This window comes from Prionailurus viverrinus, chromosome A2 (genome assembly GCF_022837055.1).
Source record: "Prionailurus viverrinus isolate Anna chromosome A2, UM_Priviv_1.0, whole genome shotgun sequence".
Taxonomy (NCBI): Eukaryota; Metazoa; Chordata; class Mammalia; order Carnivora; family Felidae; genus Prionailurus; species Prionailurus viverrinus.
Window position 1 is genome coordinate 52,977,035 of NC_062562.1, and position 20,784 is coordinate 52,997,818.

General features: G+C 38.5%; 2 protein-coding genes across 3 annotated transcripts in view; one reads left to right on the plus strand and one right to left on the minus strand.

The window, feature by feature from the left end:
- Positions 1–16,963: 16,963 nt before the first annotated feature.
- LOC125154746 (translation initiation factor IF-2-like) lies at positions 16,964–18,451 on the minus strand. Its single transcript, XM_047839325.1, has 2 exons — positions 18,351–18,451; positions 16,964–18,158 (listed from the first exon to the last, which is right to left on the minus strand). The coding sequence occupies exon 2, from the start codon at positions 18,139–18,141 to the stop codon at positions 17,416–17,418; it is 726 nt and encodes a 241-aa protein (XP_047695281.1). The 5' UTR covers positions 18,142–18,158; positions 18,351–18,451; the 3' UTR covers positions 16,964–17,415.
- The window catches only part of PPARG (peroxisome proliferator activated receptor gamma), a 135,402-nt gene continuing 132,126 nt past the window's right edge, over positions 17,509–20,784 (plus strand). The window contains exon 1 of one of the 2 annotated variants that reach the window (XM_047839313.1): positions 17,509–17,641. The gene's annotated coding sequence lies outside the window, so the exon portion shown is untranslated. Of the gene's footprint in view, positions 17,642–18,557; positions 18,655–20,784 lie in introns of those variants that run through there. The other variant, XM_047839304.1, reaches the window with a different exon arrangement.

The window sequence follows — 20,784 nt, forward strand, 5'->3', positions numbered from 1 at the left end:
AGCAAATAAACTCTCTCAAAATACAGTAACAAAGTAATAGTAATCAAGGCCTGAGATATTATAAAAGTATTGCCCTTTATCATATGATGCAGTTAGGGTCTCTAAGCCATTGTATTTCAGTATTTAATTAATCATTTCTGAAGACATTTACTTTCTTTTCAAAATTAAACAAACATGAAGTCTTATGATTTAGATTGGGTGACATTACAGAATGTCAGGTTTGTTCCTTTTTTCAAAGCAGTACTCATTTTGGATGGGTGCTGAGCTAACCTGTGTATGACTCCCACTGCCATGCAAAATCATATGTTTTTGTTTGGTTTTGTTTTTGACAATCAATCCCCTGACTGATGGCCCGCGTGACTTAAACTTAGAAATTTTCTTCACAATTTTCAATTACATTTATCAAAATGACAGCACATGTCACCCTTTGCTCTTTTGTCCGCTGAACAGCTAATTCTTTAAACTGGGAATTTTTTGCAAGGATCTAGAAAAAGAGCAAAGGGGCTATCTGCTGCCAAATATAATGGAATACACTGTAATCATATTTTTGTAAGTAACTTGTAGATATGTGCTATAATTTCCTAATAAATATTACTTGATTTCTCAGGCAATTCACTCAGAAATTACATTCTCTCCCACAATACAAAAAAGTAATGTCACAAAGGTGAATTCTAAGATACATATTGACAATAAAGGGCCGTAAGCACACAGTGGGCAAAAGTCCTAGCAAACTTGAAAAATATTTAACTGAACAATGATGGAGCAATGCCAAATGCTAAAAGTCACCAAAGATAATTTTAATTGTTGTAGATATAATGGTGCTCAATGACAGCTGTTTTGGAACAAAAAGGTTATTTCCTGCAAATTTCAGTAAGTTTTCTCCTAAAATAAACTCTCATTGATTGTTAAAATTACCAATTGTCCTTAATGGCAAATGGACACTAGCGTTGGCTAATAACTTTGAATATGGAGTCATTCCTACATGTTGATTTGTAAACACTATCTGGAGGAAAAATTAAAAAGAAATAATGTAGCCCAGTGTTATTTCTCCCAATGGAGATATTACAGGGCTCTTATGTAAGAGAAGTAGTTGAAAAAAATATCTCAAGCAAAAAGTACTTACGGACTGAATGTTGCAACTTTCCCAGTAAACACAGCTTCCTCTCTCCTTTCCCCTCTCTTTTTTTGGAAATGACAAGAATAAGCTTTTTCAAAAGCTAAATTTTGTTAAATTATAAACTTAAAAAATCAGTTATTTAACAAAAGAGACATAACTTATTAGCAAATACAAATATATTTTTTGTGTTGGTCTAATAACACTAGAATAAACTATGTTAGACGTTGTGTTTATTTATATATTAAAAGTCTATTTTTAACTTTATTTTGACCCAAGGTTATAATTTTATACATTACGCATAATGGTCCAATGTTATTTCTTGGCTTTATAAATTTTTAAAATTTGACAGCTACTTGAGTAAAAGTAACGTGGAGAAATACAAAGATAAAGAGGGAATGTTTCTTTTTCTTGAATCTAGAGACATGATCATTTGGTTCATTTACTATTAATTCATTATATTGTTTCAACTTTTTTCTAATTAAGAAAAGTAACATGTATTCATTAGTTTTAAAATTAAAAAGTTCAGAAAAAGGTAGAGAATAAGAATCACCTTGAATACATCCCACCACCCAGAGATAACCACTGTTAAGACATAAACTTAACTTTTTCCTTGGTATTTCTCTATACATGCGTACAGGCAGATATATTTTAAAACAAGATGTGCATAACATCTTGTTTTTTAAAAAGATTTTAGTGGGGCACCTGGGTGGCTCAGTCGGTTAAGCATCAGACTTCGGCTCAGGTCACGATCTCACTGTTCGTGAGTTCGAGCCCCGCGTCGGGCTCTGTGCTTACTGCTCAGAGCCTGGAGCCTGTTTCAGATTCTGTGTCTCCCTCTCTCTCTGACCCTCCCCCGTTCATGCTCTGTCTCTCCCTGTCTCAAAAATAAATAAAAAAACGTTAACAAAAATTAAAAAAAAAAGATTTTAGTTTAACAATGATGAGAAAAGAACTAAAATTTTTAGAAAGAACTCTCATTGTCCTTAAATATTTGAGATTTTTTACTTATCTTATTCTATTTCCACCTGTGGGATCCACAGCATTCAATTATATATGCTTGTGAGGTAGCATTCCAGTACTTTTTACTTAAGTCTTCCTTTTAAGAACACTTGGTTTTTAGTAAAATATTTGTGTAAGGCATTTCATATAGCAAAACAATGCATTAAATCTATGTTGTTAAAAGATTAAAAAGGTAAGAGAAAATTTCTAAGAGGCTTAGTCTTCTCAAACAAGAAATTAAATGTGGAAGTAATTTAATATAATTGCTAGTGTTTGCCAATCAAAAGTTTTAGAACTGAATAGTTTTGTTTCACTCTCTTTTGTAGGATACATTTAAAAATTTATCCTGTAGTAATACTACACTTACTTTAAAAAGAATAGATCTGTGTGTTCTGACATGAAAAGACCTTATTAAGTGAAAAATTCACAGAACGATGCATTTTAAATAATTTATGTCAAACAGCTGTGAAAGCGCATCCTTCCATACGTATGAAAATGCATAGAGAAGAAATTAGCGAGAAACGTCTCAATCCGGGAAGGGAAGTGGAAGTGAGGAGGTAGTAAGAGGGAACTTTTATAATGTAGTCTAGATATTTCTTTATTTCTTTCAACAAAAATAAATTCTTGCATTACTGGTATAATTATTTTTAAAGGGAAGAAATTAAGGTGATACAACACCATATTACCATTTATATTGGCCCCTTACTACTCTGAATTCTAGTCATTTCTGTAACCATCTAATCTCTTCCAAGAAAGTTAAAAGCTCCTAAAGAAGCCACATGCATTGTACTTTGCATTTTCTCCACAGCCCTGGCATTAGTTCCATGGCACAGTAGGTCCTAGTATGTCTGTCTTCAAGGTATGAAATCATGAACTAGAGTATGATTTAGATGTCACTCCACCAAAGCTACGAAACTATTATCTTTTGGAGAGGAACGTACAAAGAGCTCTAGTTATGGATTTCATTATGAGTCCTTTATAACCAAGAAACATTGGATTGCCTTGTCCTTTCTGGTGTAATTACTAGAAGCTCAGTTTAAGTAAAGTTTAACCAGATTTGCATATATTAAAAAAAATAAGATCTGGGAGAACTGAAAGCAATAATTTCTAGTACCACAGCAGGACCAGCTAAGAGCTTTGGGCACTTTTTTTCCTGCTGCGATAGAACTCTGGGCACTCCATTGGAGCACAGCAACTGATGGAAAGAAAGAAGGCATTCGATTTTGTAAGGTGAACATACAAAGGAAAAGTAAAAAGGCAGCCTATCCTTAACTGTTAATATTCGCCTTGAACAAGATAGATGTGGCCTAGTTTGATATGGCAAGTACAGTTGTGAACTGTAGTTAAATAAGAAATTCAGTCTGCTTTATCATGAATTATACTAATTATATTAATGTATTCCAAAATAAGAAAAGATGGGATGGACATTTATTATAGGTGTTTTCTTTCATAAGACATACTTATACAGTACCAAATAGCTTCAGTTATTCAAACTGATGGCTTCTTTCCAGATGTATTTGGATCAGCCACGGAAATAGAAATACGGCTAAAAACGCATCAACCTCTTAATTCTTGACACTTCTCTTTCTTTCTTTTCACTCACTCTTTCTTTTTAGCTTAAAATCATGTGCAAACTTCTCTCTTCTTAAAAACAAAAATAAAAACCGAAGACCATAAACCCACCTTAGACTCAGTGTCCCATTTGTAAAATCTACCCTCCTTATTTCACTGATAAATGTCTCTAAAAAGGCATCTACACACATTATCTCACCTTGCTCACCACAACTGGTAACTCGAAATGACTAAGAGACTGGACTCAGAAGTAGGTAGAGCCGAGTTATCTTTGATCTGTTGCATACTAGTCGTATGACTCTGGTCAAGGCCTCTCTCTGTCTCAGTCTCATCTATCCTATGAGGATGACAATAATAATAATACTGCGTTCCTTCAGAAGGTTGTAGCAAAGAGTAAACAGCATGACATTTACAATCCTTGAGACACGGTAGGTGCTCAATAAATATTTCTGACTGATACAGCTTCTGCCTCTATCTCATCTTTCACCGGTTACCAGGCCTACCTTAACTGACCTCTCTGTGCCATCTGAGAGTGTTGCTTTCTTCTTCTTTGACCTCCATTATACCAAGCTGTTCTCATTTCCCTTTTTTCTATTTCTCTGGCTCTTCCTTATCAGATTCCACCTACCCCTTCAAAGCTCATCTTCCCCAGAGATTTCTCCCAGGCCTCCTCACCTTCTTCCTGGCGATCTCATTCACATCAGTGGGTTCGGTTGCTAAGTGAACAATGACAACTCCACATTATATTTCCATCCCAGACCCTTATCCAAAGTCACAGGAGTAGATTCCTGATTGTCTATAGACAACTTCACTAGGACGTCCCTCACAAACACCTGAAACTCAACATGTCTCAACCTGAGCCATTGATTGCTTAAGTCAGAAACCTGAGCGTGAGCTTAGACTTATGGTCTCTAGTGCAAATGTTTTTCTTGAGTGTTTTGTTTTTACTTTTTTTTTTTAAGGCCTTGGATCCTACTCCTAAATATTTTTGTATGGCTGGATTGTACTCATCCTTCAAGATTAAGCTCGGGTATTACATGGGAAGCCTTCCCATTAACCACCCCCCTCAACCTGAGTTAGGTTTCTCCCCTTGCTAGTACCCCATGACACCATAGTACCATGACTTCCATAGCACTTACCACACTGTATTCTAGCTTTTTTTTTTTAACTTGTCTGCCTCTTCTACAGAACTGTGAGCTCCCTAAAAGCAGGGTTTTTGCCTTTCAGCCTAATGCAGTGTGTGGCAAAAAGGATGTGCTTCATAAGGATTTGAAAGTCAACTACATAAGCCCACCACTGAGCTTGATTCCATGGCTCTTGCAGCAGCACTACCGATAGCCTCGAATTTAGCAATGTGATGGAGAGAAGCTCACAGGCATTACAAACAATTCACAAAATAGTGAATCTGGTCCCAGATAAGTAAGAGTTAACTATATACTAGAGTTCAAGGGAGCCTTGCCAAGCCAATAAATTACTTGGTGTTTACTGAATACCAACTATTTTCCCCACATACTGAATATGTTTACTATTTCCATGGCTCACATTTCTTACTAAGAGTAATTGGAATTAAACTTTTTTTTTTCCGTGAGAAGGAAGAGATTCCTTTGGTAGGATATCATCCTAAATGATGGCCCTTAAATACTTGAAAAATTTGCATTTCTTCCCTCTGTCTGTTAGGACTTGGACTTTCTAATTCATGTGATAGAGAACAACATTAAAAATCTGGCCTTATATTTTGAGTTCTAGTAAAACTTTCAGCTGTGCATAAGAAGTGCTTCTGCAAGATTGGGAACCAGGAAGAGAATTTGGCATATTTGAAATCTTCCAATTTTTTTATAAGAAAAAAAATGTTTATGTAGAATTTGAGTAGTTACAAATAAAAAACTTGAAATATCACCTAGGATACATCTTAAATCTATATTTACAAGTTCAACCATGTGGTTCTAATTTCTCTAGGAATCCTGGATTCCACCTTTCTAGGATTAGAAACAAATAAAACCAAAAACAAAACACTAAGTGTTTGATTTGCAGCCAGATTTGAGAACCACTGATTATTGATTTGTATATGGAAACACTTTTGAGTGATGCTGAAAGTTAGCAGTAAATACTGCCTTCATAAACAAATAAACAGAAAACATAGTCACACACACACACACACACACACACACACACACAAAATCACTGAAGAAAAGTTGCAGCTTAAAACACTGCAAATACTTAACACTAAAACAATGGTTAATTTGCCAGAATTCTGTGATTTCTCTTAGAACTAGTCATTAATTATATCACATTTTTTACATCAGATAGTTTCCCTTCTCTCTCTGAAAATGGAAGTAAGGACCTATTAAATCTATGGCTATTGACTGCTCTTGATCGATTGTGTTTGTTCTTGATTCACTTGCAAATATTTGTTGAGTACCTACCACGCACCAGGCATACAGGCACTTTGTATGCACAGTACCATGATTTAGGGATTCTTCCTGTTTGGAATAGAGTGTTATTTTCAACATAATAGTAATTCAATAAATGTGTGTTGACTCACTGATTAAATTTAGCGTCAAGAATACTATTATTTGAGCACTTTTGAAATGTACAAGAATGCTGTCAGAAAAGTTGCATTGTTAGAACAAGTAAGTTTCAGGAAATCCCCCTTGGTAGTGGTGGTACTTTAGTGATATATAAAAACTATTGGAGGATCATAATGTAAAGTTGAACAATACACTGAATCTTTTTTTTTTTAAGCAAATTTAAAGGAACTGTATTACACACATTCAAACTAGAAATGTGCTTCTTGAGATTAATCAGATAATTTTCAACCCAACTTGTAAAGAGATGGCGAAAGAGTGTTCCATTCTGGAAAATAACCCATTATAGTATTATAGGAAAATGAAGTATTTGACTTTTAATCCAAGATAGTACCCTAAGTACACATATTTGCCAACCTTTACCACCCTAAAAGCCCATTAAAATGATTAAAGCCACTGCTAGTTCCTAAAGCACTTCTGGGTGGATTAGAAAAAGTCACCCCTTATTTCAGGTGGAATGAGTACATAGCTAGGGTTTTAGACCCTCTTTGTCCACTTGCCTGGCCTCTTTGAGCTGCAACCCTGGAACAACAGAATGACATAACAAGGTAGATGGGTGAAGCAAGGAAAAGTAAAAACACATGGTAGTTCTTATTCAGCAAAGGAGGATATAAATATTTTTTTCTTGATATTTTGAAAATTGAGATAAAATTCACACATCATAAAATTCAGGCTTTTAAACAAATAAGTTAGTGGATATTAGTATATTTGATAAAGTTGTACAACCATCACCATTGTCTAATTCCGGAACATTTTGTCACCCCCAAAAAGGAAACTATTCCCACTAACAATTATTCTCATTCTTTCCTCTCCTATCTACTCTACTTGTGTCACTATGGACTTGCCTATTCTGAACATTTCATATAAATGGAATTATACGATATAATTTTTTTGAGACTCATACATGTTGTAACACGTTATCAGTGCTTCATTCATTTTTATTGCTAAATACTATTCCACTGTATATACCACACATTCTGTTTATCCATTCATCAGTTGGTGGACATTTAGATGGTTTCTATTTTTTTGTTCTCCTTTGAATAACACTATTATGAACATTGGTATTCAAGTGACTTGACTTTTTTTTACAAGAAGCTTATATGGCTTCTGCGATGCTTAAAATAATTAGAAAGAGGGGCACCTGGGTGGCTCAGTCAGTTAAGCATTTAACTTCAGCTTAGGTCATGATCTCATGGTTTGTGAAATTGAGACCTGTGTCTGGCTCTCTGCTGTCAGCGCAGAGCACTTTTGGGGTCTTCTGTCCCCCTTTCTCTTGGCCTCTCCTCCACTTGCTATCTCCCTCTCTCTCTCTCAAAAATAAATAAACATTTAAAAAATAAGTAGAAAGAAAAGGAAAAAAGTCATTATTTACATAAAAAGTCAAGGCTGCGATTTATTTTTCTTTTCGATTTTTTGTTTTTCCATTTAGACATAAATATCTTTTCATCCTGTGGTTGGGTTGACTTTGCCCATATATTATAATTGTTACTGATCTTATGGTTTGTAAATGTTTGTTTTATCTGTTTCATATGACATTACATGCTTTAAGCATGCGATATGATAGATTAAAAATGTTTTCGAAAGTAGTGGAGGATTAGATTGAATTACTGAAGTTTTACTGAAAGAATAATTGGATAGTTACAGGACATTTAAAACAGAAAAATACTTTGAGGAGGAAAAAATATCCACATATCCATGTTACAGGGCTAGGAAAAGACGCTGCCAATATAAATGTCAATAAAGTATTACTTTTTAGTGGAGCATACTCATCCCCTTAACTCCCTCCCCAGTCTCCTCCCAAGAGTGTACAAAAGTTTCTAAGCATGAACAGTTAACCTTTCTAAACATATACAGTTGACCCTTGAACTGTGCACACAGATTTTTCTTTGATAAATACAGTATAGTCACTGTAAATATATGTTCTCTTCCTTATGATTTTCTTTTTTTAAGTTTATTTATTTATTTTGAGAGAGAGAGAGAGAGCACACACACACACAAGTGAGTGGGGGAGGGGCAGAGAGAGAGAGAGAGAGAGAGAGAGAGAGAAACAGAATCCAAAGCAGGCTCCAGGCTCTGCTTTGTCAGCGAGAGCCCAACTCGGGGCTTGATCCCACGAACCAGGAAATGATGACCTGAGTCAAAGTCGGATGCTTAACCCACTGAGACACCCAGGTGCCCCTTCCTTATGATTTTCTTTTCTCTAGATTATTTTATTGTAAGAATACAGTGTACAATACATCAAACATACAAAATATGTGTTCATTGACTGTTTATGTTACCAGTAAGGCTTCAGGTCGACAGTAATCTATTAGTGGGGGGTCACTGTTATAAGCAGATTTTCAACTGCACAGGGAGCCCCTAACACTCATATTGTTAAAAGGTCAACTGTAAATGCAATTCATGACCAACCTACCAGTTACTCAAACATTTAAAATGCATTTGTTTGAAATGCAAAACAGAAGGAAAGTCTACCCTGTGCCAAACTGTCACCCCCAGAAAGGTGTCACCCCCAAATGTCGTGTCTTAGATGTATTAAAAATGTTCCTTTAGGTGTCAGGAGCTTAAGAAATAGGCATGTAGGTGCTGGAAAACCTCTTATGTAAAAGGGGATAAGGGAAATAATATTACTGAAAAATCACAGTGGGAAGAGAATATCTTAAATAATAAGGAAGCACAGAGTGGAGTTCCAGGCTCAAACTTCCAGGTCAGTCCTAAAGCTCTGTTCAAAACAAAAGTTGTGTATCAATAGTAGCTGTTCAGTGTATCAAAAGCAAAGTTGCCACATGAGTTCAAAAGTTCAAAACAAAATTATGTTCACAAAACCAGAAAGGCAGGTGGCTGCCTGAGACAAACTCACATCAGTAGCCAGAGCCTGGGGATTTACATATTAACCAATTTTGTGGGCATAAATTACGAAAATACAACTTCTAAAGGTGATTGAATCTATGACACTACTACTGGTACAATAACAAAGATTTTTGTTGGGCACCTACCACTTGTCGAGTTAGGCATAATATGAGCTAGGGCTACAACAGTGAATAAATAATTCCTGCCTCAGGGGAAAAATCTGTATCTTACTCTTAGTTTTGCTGTGAATCTAAAGCTGCTCTAAAATAATAAAGTCTTAAAAAAAAATCCCTGTCTTTATGGAGTTTACATTCTAGTACAGGGAGACAAACAATAAACACAAGTTTAAAAACATAATTTCGGTTGATATGAAGAAAAATAAAACCGTTAAGAGAATAAAGAATCGCAATGATGAAAAGATCCTTGAGGAGGTGACATTTGCATTATTTGCTTACTACTGGGCATGGTTTTGCAAATTAAACAGCCAGCAGCCAATCATTCAACAGACATCTCTAGCCCACTCACTTAATTTCAGGCATTCAGTCCAGTAGGTCCTTGGCATAAAAAAATAAAAAATCAATAAACCATGGCTTCTGTGTCAAGGCAATTAAATCTTAGTAGGAGAAGATAGACACTTCACCAACCAAAATATAATAAGTATTGGACCAGAAGACTGAACTATGTGCATAGGAACAAGCAGACGCACAGAGGAGCATAATTACTCCCAGTAAGGTCTTCCACAAGGGAAGATTAAGGTCTTTGCAGTACAATTCTCATTTGTACACTCACACAAGGGGTAGAGGAATGCAAAGAGGGCTACCAGTGGCTCAACATGACCACCCCAGGACTCTGCCAACCCAGGCCCCACCCAGCTACCCCAAAGCTTAGGGAACCAACATCTGCTGAAATCTGTTCTTGGCATAGGTACAGGAGGGTTGCTTTGCTTTTGTTTTTTCTTTTGATTGTTGTTGCTGTTGTTGTTGTTGTTGTTGTTGTTGTTAGCAACTGAAACTACCATAACTGCCTTTCCCCAGGTCCAAGTTACTTGCCCATTTCTCAGCCTGAACATATTTATGTCCTTGGGAACTCTGGAACTTGTAGCATACAGACAATGGTCCTCTCAGCAATAAACTCATTTTATAACTCACCAGTAATAGAGCTGAAATAATTTCCATAAAGAAACTTTTCTGATAAGTCCTAAATCTGCCAGAGTATAATAATTTGAGCCAGGTTTTTTTTTTAAGTTTATTTATTTAAAAAAAATTTTTAAGTTTATTTATTTGAGAGAGAGAGAGAGAGAGAGAGTGTGTGTGTGTGTGTGTGTGTGTGTGTGTGTGAGTGGGGTAGGGGCACAGAGAGAGAGAGAGAGAGAGAGAGAAAGAATCCCAAGCAGGCTCCATGCTGCCAGTGCAGAGCCTGATGTGGGGCTCAAACTCACAAAACCATGAGATCATGACCTGAGCCAAAACCAAGAGTCGACACTTAACCAACTGAGCCACCCAGGCACCCATATTTATTTATTTATTTTGAGAGAGAGAGAGAGAGAGAGAGAGAGAGAGAGAGAGAGAGAGAATGCACACAGGAACAAGCAGGGGTGGGGCAGAAAGAGAGAGGGAGAGAGAGAACCCCAAGCAGGCTCCACACCTAACTCAGAGCCTGACTCCGGATCCTTCTCAAGATCATGACCTGAGCTGAAATCAAGTAACCAACTGACGTACCCAGGTGCCCCTGAACCAACTTTTAAGTAGAAGACTTAAGAACATTTTAAAACAGTTTGAAAGTTTTATGATGAAATGTGTTTGGGGGATTTGCTTCAGGATTGTATAAACGAGAGGGAAGTGAGTGAGAGTACAGATGAAACAAGACTCGCCACAAACTGACACCAGATTATGAGTACAAGGGGGTTCATTTCCTATTCTGTCCACTTCTGTATATGTCTCATGCTTTCCATCATAACAAGTGTTTGCTTTTTTAACTTTACATGACAAAGCCTACGACCTCTAAAATCACACAGGTATCATGAGAAACCAATCTCATACAGAAATATGAGGTTCATCACTATTTCAAAATCTATTCAGGGGCACCTGGGTGGCTCAGTCAGTTAAGTGTCCGACTTCCGCTCAGGTCACGATCTCAATGGTTCATGAGTTCAAGCCCCGCATTGGGCTCTGTACTGACAGCTTAGAGCCTAGAGCCTGCTTCAGATTCTGTGTCTCCCTCTCTCTCTCTCTGCTCCTCCCCCACTCACACTCTGTCTCTCAAGAATAAATAAACATTTTTTTAAAAAGTCTATTCATTATACTAGTGACTTGTTACATGTAAGAAAGGAAGATACAGTGTTGATGCAGATTGAGGACTACGATATATATATGTATATATATGAAAAAATACTTCAAAAAGTATTTCACAAAAATGTATTAAAAATACAATTTAGCATCCAAACGGTGCTTTAGTATATTAATGAGTGACTTTCAGAAAGAACATTCTCGGGGGCACCTGGGTGGCTCAGTTATGTATCCAGCTTCAGATTAGGGCATAATCTCACGGTTTGCGAGTTCGAGCCCAACATTGGGCTCTCTGCTGTCAGCACAGAGCCTGCTTCTGATTCTCTCTGACCCTCTCCCACTCACACTCTCCCTCTCTCTCAAAAGTAAACATTAAAAAAAAATAAAAAGTAATAACAAAATTAATCAATCAATTATAAAAAAGGAAACATTCTCGGTGCTTTCACCCAGTTGCTAAACGACACTTACTGAGTCCCTACTAGGAGTCTGAATCAGCATTTTCTCAAGTCATCTCATTGGTGAGATTATGGGAATATATATTTTCATTTTATAGATGAGGAAACTAACTTCAGGGAGAGTGAGTCCCCGCTCAAGGTCACAACGAGCAGAGATAAAGGTCGGGACTCTTTCCATTCTACCACACTTACTTAATACTCTTGAAAGGAAAAGACTAATGAGAAAGTAGGACGACTCTCCCATTCTGAAAGCTCTGCCATTCCAGGGTGACCAGGAGTTCTCTTCTTCCTAACATCTACTCATTCTGCTTCCTACCTCTCCATATTTAGAGGCCCGTCTGATATGCAAAGTAGGTCAATGTTTAGGGGAAAAGTAGAGAAAATCCAGTGAAGCAGGGCAAAAACTCTTTTTTTTTTTAATTTTTAATGTTTATTTATTTTTGAGACAGAGAGGGACAGAGCATGAGCAGGGGAGGGGCAGAGAGAGAGGGAGACACAGAATCGGAAGCAGGCTTCAGGCTCCGAGCTGTCAGCACAGACTCGATGTGGTTCTCCAACTCACAAACTGCGAGATCATGACCTGAGTCGAAGTTGGATGCCTAACCGACTGAGCCACCCAGACAACCCCAAAAGCTCTCTTTTTTATTCCCTGAAAATCAAAGTGTCTTTGAACCTTTAAAATGTTTTCAAACCATTAAAAACTTTAAAATTTAAGTAGTCTAACTTAAAACTATTGAAATTACCGAATAGAATTTCCTTGGAATTAAATGTCATCATTAACTTCATAGATGTTTACAAATTATAAAAGAAAATATTTTCAAAAACAAACGAGTCAAAGAAAAACAGAGTTATTTCATTCAGTAGGAAAGAAAACATTACTCTTGAAATGGCTTTAAAATTATTTCTTTCAATTCTTCCAAATTATCTTTTTTTAAAAATGTTTTTAATGTTTGTTTATTTTCGAGAGAGAGACAGAGAGACAGAGAGACAGAGTGTAAGTGTGGGAGGGGCGAGAGAGAGGGAGACACAGAATCCAGAGCAGGCTCCAGGCTCTGAGTTGTCAGCACAGAGCCTGATGTGGGGCTCAAACTCATGGACCGTGAACATGCCCTGAGCTGAAGTCAGACGCTTAACCGACTGAGCCACCCAGGCACCCCCTTCCAAATTATCTTTTTAAAAAAAATCTCTAAGTTGGGGTACTAAGAAAAAATAAAATACTGATTTAGTTTTATTTTCTTATGTTTTTTGATTTAAATCAAAACATAGCTGTACATATTGTAACCTAATACAAGATTAACACTTGTATTAAAATGTTCCAGATTTTTTTCTTATTTATAGGCAACCACTCAGAAAAAGAAAGCTGACTTAACACAGAGAAGTATAATGAAAAAGATCAATCAGTTGGAGGTCAGAAGAAATGGGTTACGAGCCTGGCTTTGGTAGTTAAGATCTTGTAACAAATGGGCAAGTCATTTAGTGAAGGGCAAGATAACAGTTGACAGAATTAGGGAGAGGAAGAGAAAAGGAACTTAATCAAATTCAAAGTAAAATTGGGAGGTTGCACGTAAAATTTTATAAGCTCTAAAAATCATGCGTGGGAATGTAATAGAGTCATTCAAAATTGGATGTATTTGTGGAAATGGTGTGTGTGTGTGTGTGTGTGTGTGTGTGTGTGTGTGTGAGTGTTCAACCTGTCTGGCATGTTGAACTGGTTATAATTTTTTTAATTTTAAATTAAGATCTTCTATATCTCCTGGGAATGTATGGTGTTTAGATGCTGACAAACGGTGTCTCAGATAAAGAGAAGGAGCAAATGTCAGAGCTGTGATTGTACACAGCTGCCATAAAGAAGTGACTCAATTGGATGACTGGAAACACAGCACACTAATTTTCCTAAACCCAAACTGAAAAGTGGGTTTTTTTATTATTATTACTATTTTTATTTACTATTAATATTACTATTTACTATTACTATTTACTATTATTATTATTTTTTAATTATTATTACTATTAATGCCAACACTCTGTTTTGCCAAACCCTTGAAAAATAAAAATTTTGTCATTATTTGATATTTCTCCCTCAAGAAGTAATATAACCGTATTTAAAAATACCTGAATTCTCTTACTAGAACTAGTTTTAATTAGCATAAAATGGGAATCAATTCAGTTGTGGCCAACTCCCACTACTAAATCTATACTTTCTTCCCAATATAATAAACATAGTATGCAATTATGAACCTGGGAACAAAGTTCCCTTAGTCAGAAGAAAAGCAAATATGATTGCAAATCTTGAATGAGGTAAACAGCTAAGCACTAATTGCAAAAAAAAATAAAAATAAAAAAATAAGTGCCACAGGACCAAACATCAATGGTTGGAAGGTGTCTTTGTGGTTGGGGAAAACTGAACCAAGGAATAATCTTTTATGTCTGGAAACAACGTATGGATAGGACTGCGTATGCATGCTGTTGTAGGGTGGAGACCATGTGCTATTTATCATTTTATCCCCAGAACTTACCAGAGGGCCTGGCACAAAATAAGCACTCAATAAATGTTTGTGGAATGAAAGAATTCTGCAATTGTAGCTTACACAGTGTTTTTCTAACTTTAAAAAATATGGTCAACAGTAAGAAACACATTTTACACCAATTCCTTTTACACACAAACATACATATACATAACACAAAAGTTATGAAGTGACACTCTTTTTAATTTAGGGAGTACATTCTGATAGTTTCTGTTCTGTTTTTATTGGACTTTAACAAATATATATTGGTTATGACCCACTGAATTGATTTAATAACCCACCAGTGGATCAAGACCAGTAGTTTAAAAAACAGATTTATACAATTTATATTTACATTGCTTAGCTTCTTACATTTTTAGGCTTCACTAACTATAGGTCATTTTCAAAAATCACACAACTTTTTTTTATCTACACAAATGTTTAGAAAGTATTCAGATCAGCTCTAAAATGTTGCACCAATTCTGAGTTTACTGTATTGGGATTCTCTTTGGTCAGTGTTGTTAATTATGGGAATTTCACCAACCAAAAGCAGATTGGCCCTACCTTACACCATACCCAATTTTTAAAAAATTTTTACTTTAGAAAGAGAGAGTGAAAGCAGGGGAGAGGGGTGGGGGGGGGGGCGGGGGAGAGACAGAGAGAGAGAGAGAGAGAGAGAGAGAGAATCTTAAACAGGCTCAATGCTCAGCACAGAGCCAGACACGAGGCTCGATTCCACATCCCTGGGATCGTGACCTGAGCTGAAATCAAGAATCAGATGCTCAACCGGCTGAGCCACCCAGGCACCCCACACCATATGCAAAATTTAACTCAAAATGAATCACAGACCTAAATGTAAGAGCTAAACCTATAAAGCTCTTAGAAGAAAATTTAAGAGTAAATTTTTATAGCTCTGGATTAAGCATTGATGTGACACCAAAAGAAAAGATAGATAAATTGGATTTCATCAAAATTAAAAACTCTTCTGCTTCAAATGATGCCAGGAAGAAAGTAAAAAGACAATTTACTGGATAGAAGGAAATATTTGTTAATTATCTGATAAAGAACAGTCAATAAATCTTATAAATTAACAATAAGTAACCCAATTTAAAAATGAGCAAAGGATTTTAATAGACTTTTCTTCAAGGAGGATACACATATGACCAATAAGCACATGATAAGATGCTTGTGTGACGAGTCATTAAGGAAATGCAAGTCAAAACCACAGTGAGATACCACTTCACACACATCAGGTTGGCTAAAATAGAAAAGAAAATAACAAATGTTGACAAGGATGTGGAGAAATTGGAACCTCCATACATGGTTGACAGGAATGTAAAATGGAAACAGGCTGGCAGTACCTTAAAAAGTTAAACATAGAGATACCATATGATCCAGCAATTCTGCTCCTAGATACATACCCAAGAGAAATGAAAAAAATATGTCCATACAAAACCTTGATGTGAATGTTCATAGCAGCATTATTCCTAATGGTCAAAAAGTGGAAACAACCCAAATATTCATTAACCAAGGATGAATAAACAAAATGTGATACATCCAGACAATGGAATATTATTTAACCATAAAAATAATGAAATATCAATACGTTACAACACTAGTGAGCCTCAAAACATTATGCTAAGTTGAAAGAAGCCTGTCACAACAGATCTTATTGTTTGATTTCATTTATACAATATATCCAAAATAGGTAAATCTGTAGAGACAGAATTGGATTGGTGGTTGTCTATGGTTACCGGGACTGAGTGCTAATGGGGAGGAGGTTTCTTTTAGGGATGATGAAAATGTTTTAAAATTAGGTTATGGTGATGGTGGTATAACTGTCAATAAAGTGAAAAATACTGAATTTGTATATTTGAAATGCATGATATTCATGTAAATTCTATCTCAATAAAGCTGTTAAAAAAATGATTGGAACTCTGGAAAGATCAAGAAATAGGATGCATGCAGCACTTCTATGCCTGAGTTCAGAATGCTGAGCCGCGACTTACCTAGATTTCAGGCAAAGAAATGGGGTTTTCAAGGGTCAATAAATGTTCTTTGACATCCTATAGAGCTGTGGCACTTCTTGTTGGAGGGCACAAATAGAAGGGCATGGATCCATTGACTTAAGCTCTGAACCTTCTCGGAAGTGATACCCTCACGAAATTTTACTGCAAACTACAAAAAGGAACTTTCCGCACTGAAGGGAGAAGACCTAGGCATCTCCACCAAGTTAAGACGTTAAAGGACCAGAGAGCATTCTGGACAAGGACTTTCTTCATCTTTGCCTCAAGGGGGACCAGGCCTAGAACAGGACGCTCAGTAAATGACATGGGAAGAAGGGACAGAAGGAAAGGCCTCAAGTCCACAAGACCAGAAGCTTTCTTACTGGGCATCTGTTAACCCCTCTGGAGGGGTGGTCGTGGAGACAGCTGCAGAAGAAGCCGCCCACAGTCTACCTAGTACATTTACAAGGCAGAGTGCCGTAAACTGCTTCTCAAACTTTTGTCCCACGCCCCACGTCCTGCCCCACCCCCACCATGTGTCCCAGGCCCTCAGTGGAGGAAACACCACTGAAGAATTCAAGAAATTATGTTAATGAGTTTAAGAAATGCTTTTAATGATTAAAACCAAAACTCTGTCACTTTAAAGGACTAATGGACACCTGCGTGAAGTACAAATGCAAAAGGGGGACACTGAAAGCGTGCAGGACCACTGGGTCGTCAGCTAAACGGCCCAACGGTGATCCTCAATATGACTTAACTTCTTTTTTAAGAATGTCATTAAAAATAACAACTTGTAAGAAAGAAGCCTTGCAGACCACAGTGCCAAGGGTGAGACACACCGGCCTGGAGATGGAAGGCGGGCTCCGGAACCCGCACTTCGTGCTCTTCCCAGACGTGGCCCTACGGGTCCCTATCCGAGCTGTGTTCGAACGCCCGCTCTGTAAAATGGGACCATTTCTGAGCCGCCTCCCAGCGGTGGTTGTGAGGAACGAACGAGGCCGAGCCGAGTGGGCGCGCGCCAAGACAGCCGGCGTGGCCAGGGGCCCTACTGTGCGCCTGGCGGCTGGCGCCCCGCGCCGCGTGCTCTCCGCCCCCGCGCCCGCCCCCGCGCCGCGCCGCGCCCGCCCCGGCCCGGCCCGGCTCGGCCTCGGGCAGGCGGGGCCGACCGCACTCTGAGCCCGAGCCGGAGCCCGAGCCCGCGCCCGCGCCTAAGCCGCCGCCTGGGGCGCTCGGGTCGGCCGCCGGGACGCCGGAGCGGGGTGCCGCCGCAGGTCAGTGTCCGGGTGCGGGGCGGCGCTGGGGGCGGCGGGGCCGCGGGTCGAGGGGGAGTCCGGAGGGCGGGGAAGCGCCGAAGGGTCGGGGCCCGAGGAGGGCCGGGGCTGCGAGGCCGTGGGGCTGAGGGGACCGGGCTGCGGCGTCGAGTCTGAGGGGACGGGAGCGGGTAGGTCCCGGGCGAGGGTCTTGCGCGCGCGCTGAGAAGTCCGGGCGCAGAAAGAGCCCTCCAGGCGGGGGAGGGCACGGGCTGCACGCGAGACGCCCCACACGGAGCGGCGGCCGCGCACCGGGAGACGCCAGCCGTGCGTCCCGCGCTCCCCGGACAGGCCCCCTCGAGGAAGCGCCTGGGTCGCGGTCCCAGAGAACCGGGGACCTCCGAGCCCCTGGCGGAGGTGCGCGGGCGTCCAGGAGGCGCTCGAGGCGAACTTTGGGACCGAAACGCGGGCTCCGATGCGTGTCCGTCCCTCGGCCGTGGAGTCTCCTGCTCAGTCCCCATAGCCCAGGCGGCGGTCACTGTGTGGGGGCGCGGTGACAGTTGAGCGAGGGGCACCCTTGGGGTCACCCCCTCCCGGCGCCCTTGAGCGCTGTGCAGGCCGTGAGCCGAGTGGAGGGGCTGGGAGGTTGGCCAGACTCCCTAGGGTCGCCGGGGGATGGAGAATGCGTGCGTCCCCCGCCCCACCCCCGTGTTGGGAAAGGTGGAATTACCCGGTTGGGGGCTCCTGCGCTTGCCGAGCTTCAGCGCCCGCTCTGTGTACTCTGAGGTTGGGAGAGGCAGGTAACTTAAAAAGCGCTGGTCCCTCAGTGCAGGGATTGCAAAGTGGGTGTGTAACTGTGGTACTGTATGCCTTGGTATTTGGGGAGGAGCCTAAGGTAAGGAGGCAGAAACTGGGAGTAACCTATTTGCTGCTTTTATATAAGATCAGTTGTTAGGTAAAGAAGGGGCCTTTACCTCTGCTGGGGATCAGAAGGCTGCATTTCTAAATTCTTCTTGTTAGCTTCCGTTGCTTAGGTGAGTCGCCTCACTCTAATTGCATTTTGCGAAATGTGTTGATGTACCCAGAATTTGCAAGGTGATGTTGGTGACGATTATACTATATAGTGATTATTTGGCTGTGCTGTTGTTTTAACATAAGAATCTAATTCACTTGAGTCTAAGGATAATTCACTATTTTCTTGGGAAGACTGTTTCTATTTTAGAGGAATAAAGTCAAATAATAGTAATCTGCCATGAAGAAGCTGAAGTTTTTCTTCTTTTCCTTTTAAGATTGGGGGATGAAGTGTAAAATTAATTTTGTTTAAATCATCATCTGAAAACAAAACCAAGCAAGATGCTGAACTGAGTTGTTAGGAACCCAATTCCTGGAGAAGTCTCCTTATTTTGAAGTACATTATTTTAATGTCAACTGTTTTTATCATTCATGAAACAAATCGTAAGCAGAGTTGTTGAGAGAAGAGTGAATAACTTAGTCTTTAAAAGGACCCAGGTATCATCTTCTTCCACAAATCTCAGATGTTCTGTGGCAGTCTTCTGTCTATAGCTAAATGATCAATCACTAACTGAGAGCAGAATCAAACGGATGGTGTTAGATGATTTAGGAAACCCTTCTGGTATAGAGACTGACATAGACATTCCCTGTGGCTTCTCTTTTAAAGAAATACTTCACACTCTTATGATTGTTTTGTGGAAGACACTTACCCATGTTACCAGTTAGCGTTAGGAGTGATGTTTCAAGAGAACCTGTTCAAGTTTTAACATAATTTTTGTGTTGTCTGTTGTCAGGTGCACAGATGCATTCTGTGGCCAATACGGTGCCATAGTGATATATGAAAATTTAAAACTAACGTTATGTTAGCCAAAAAATGAAGCTTGTTACAAAACCATCTATTTTGCCTTACTCTGTACTCCACGTGGTTTTTCTCCGTTATTTAAGTTATATATGTTAACTTGCTGATAATGATAACTGAAAGCATCTTAGAATCACCTCGTGACCAGCTTAATCTTCTACAACTCATTGAAGGGGAGAAATGTGTTGTTTTCATTTTAAAATCAAAATTCTTTTTCATATTTAAACGTTTGTTTCTAGTCTTTACAATACTATAAAAGCATGGCATTGATGAAGGCTGAAGGTTTAGAGAATTCTTGGCTAAGATTTTTGGACATTGTTTTTCATTCCTTTAAATTATAAGAATATAATTTTAAAAAGTAAAACATATATGTCTGCCAGCATCATATTCTTTATTGAACTTAAAATACTTTGAAATATTTTTGTGATTGGTGTTTTTAATAATTGAATACACTTTTCTTTCAAGGGACAAATTTCCTTAATATTCATTTCTTCGTATATTTCAGAATTACATTTTAAAAACTATATCAATTTTTAAAATTCGCTATTAATTTCAAAATCCCTATGACATTTAAATTTTATATAGGAGACAAAGCCTGACTTTAGGCGTATGAATTAGAAATGCATTACTGATCACGGCTAATTGCTTTTAGTTAGTAAGTTACAGAATTGTAAACAAATACTTATTTTTCTCTCTTCTGTAATTCTCTGAAAATAAGATGTTTGCCATGAACCTTAATTATTAAGATAATTATGCATGTGAAAGCTATGTGAAAGGCAATGCTGTGAAAACATACACAAGTATTAATACACTTCATTTAGTTTTCAAATTGTAAAACGGTTGCTAATGACAAGACTTTCATAAAGTAGGGGAAAAAATGTTAAAGTAATACTTCACAAATTCTCTTATAAATTCTGGCCCATACTTTTACTTCTTTGATAGGATCGATTGATCGATCGATCGATCTATCTGCTAATGGATAACACAGAAAATGTCATCATTCTGATTTGTGGGTGTCCCACTAAATTCATTGTCGCTTGAACTTGGAAATATATGTCCAAAGGTATAGTAAATGTACTAGAAGAAGTTTTTGGTCTCCTCTGTTTCCACTAAATAAATACCAGTTGTAGAGGATTTTTTTAAAAATCACTAATCAAAAAAACTTGATTTAAGTCACCAATCTGTAAATGTAAACATACGCTCCCCGCTCTTGAAAACAGTTAAACTGAATTTTTAAGTTGCTTTTCTTATTTTTCCTAGCAAATCTTGATATTAGGGTAGGTAGTTGAGGCCT

Bases quoted from the DNA above. Each gene is read 5' to 3' on its own strand.
- LOC125154746 (XM_047839325.1), bottom strand. From the start codon at position 18,141: ATGGGGACTGAGCAGGAGACTCCACGGCCGAGGGACGGACACGCATCG.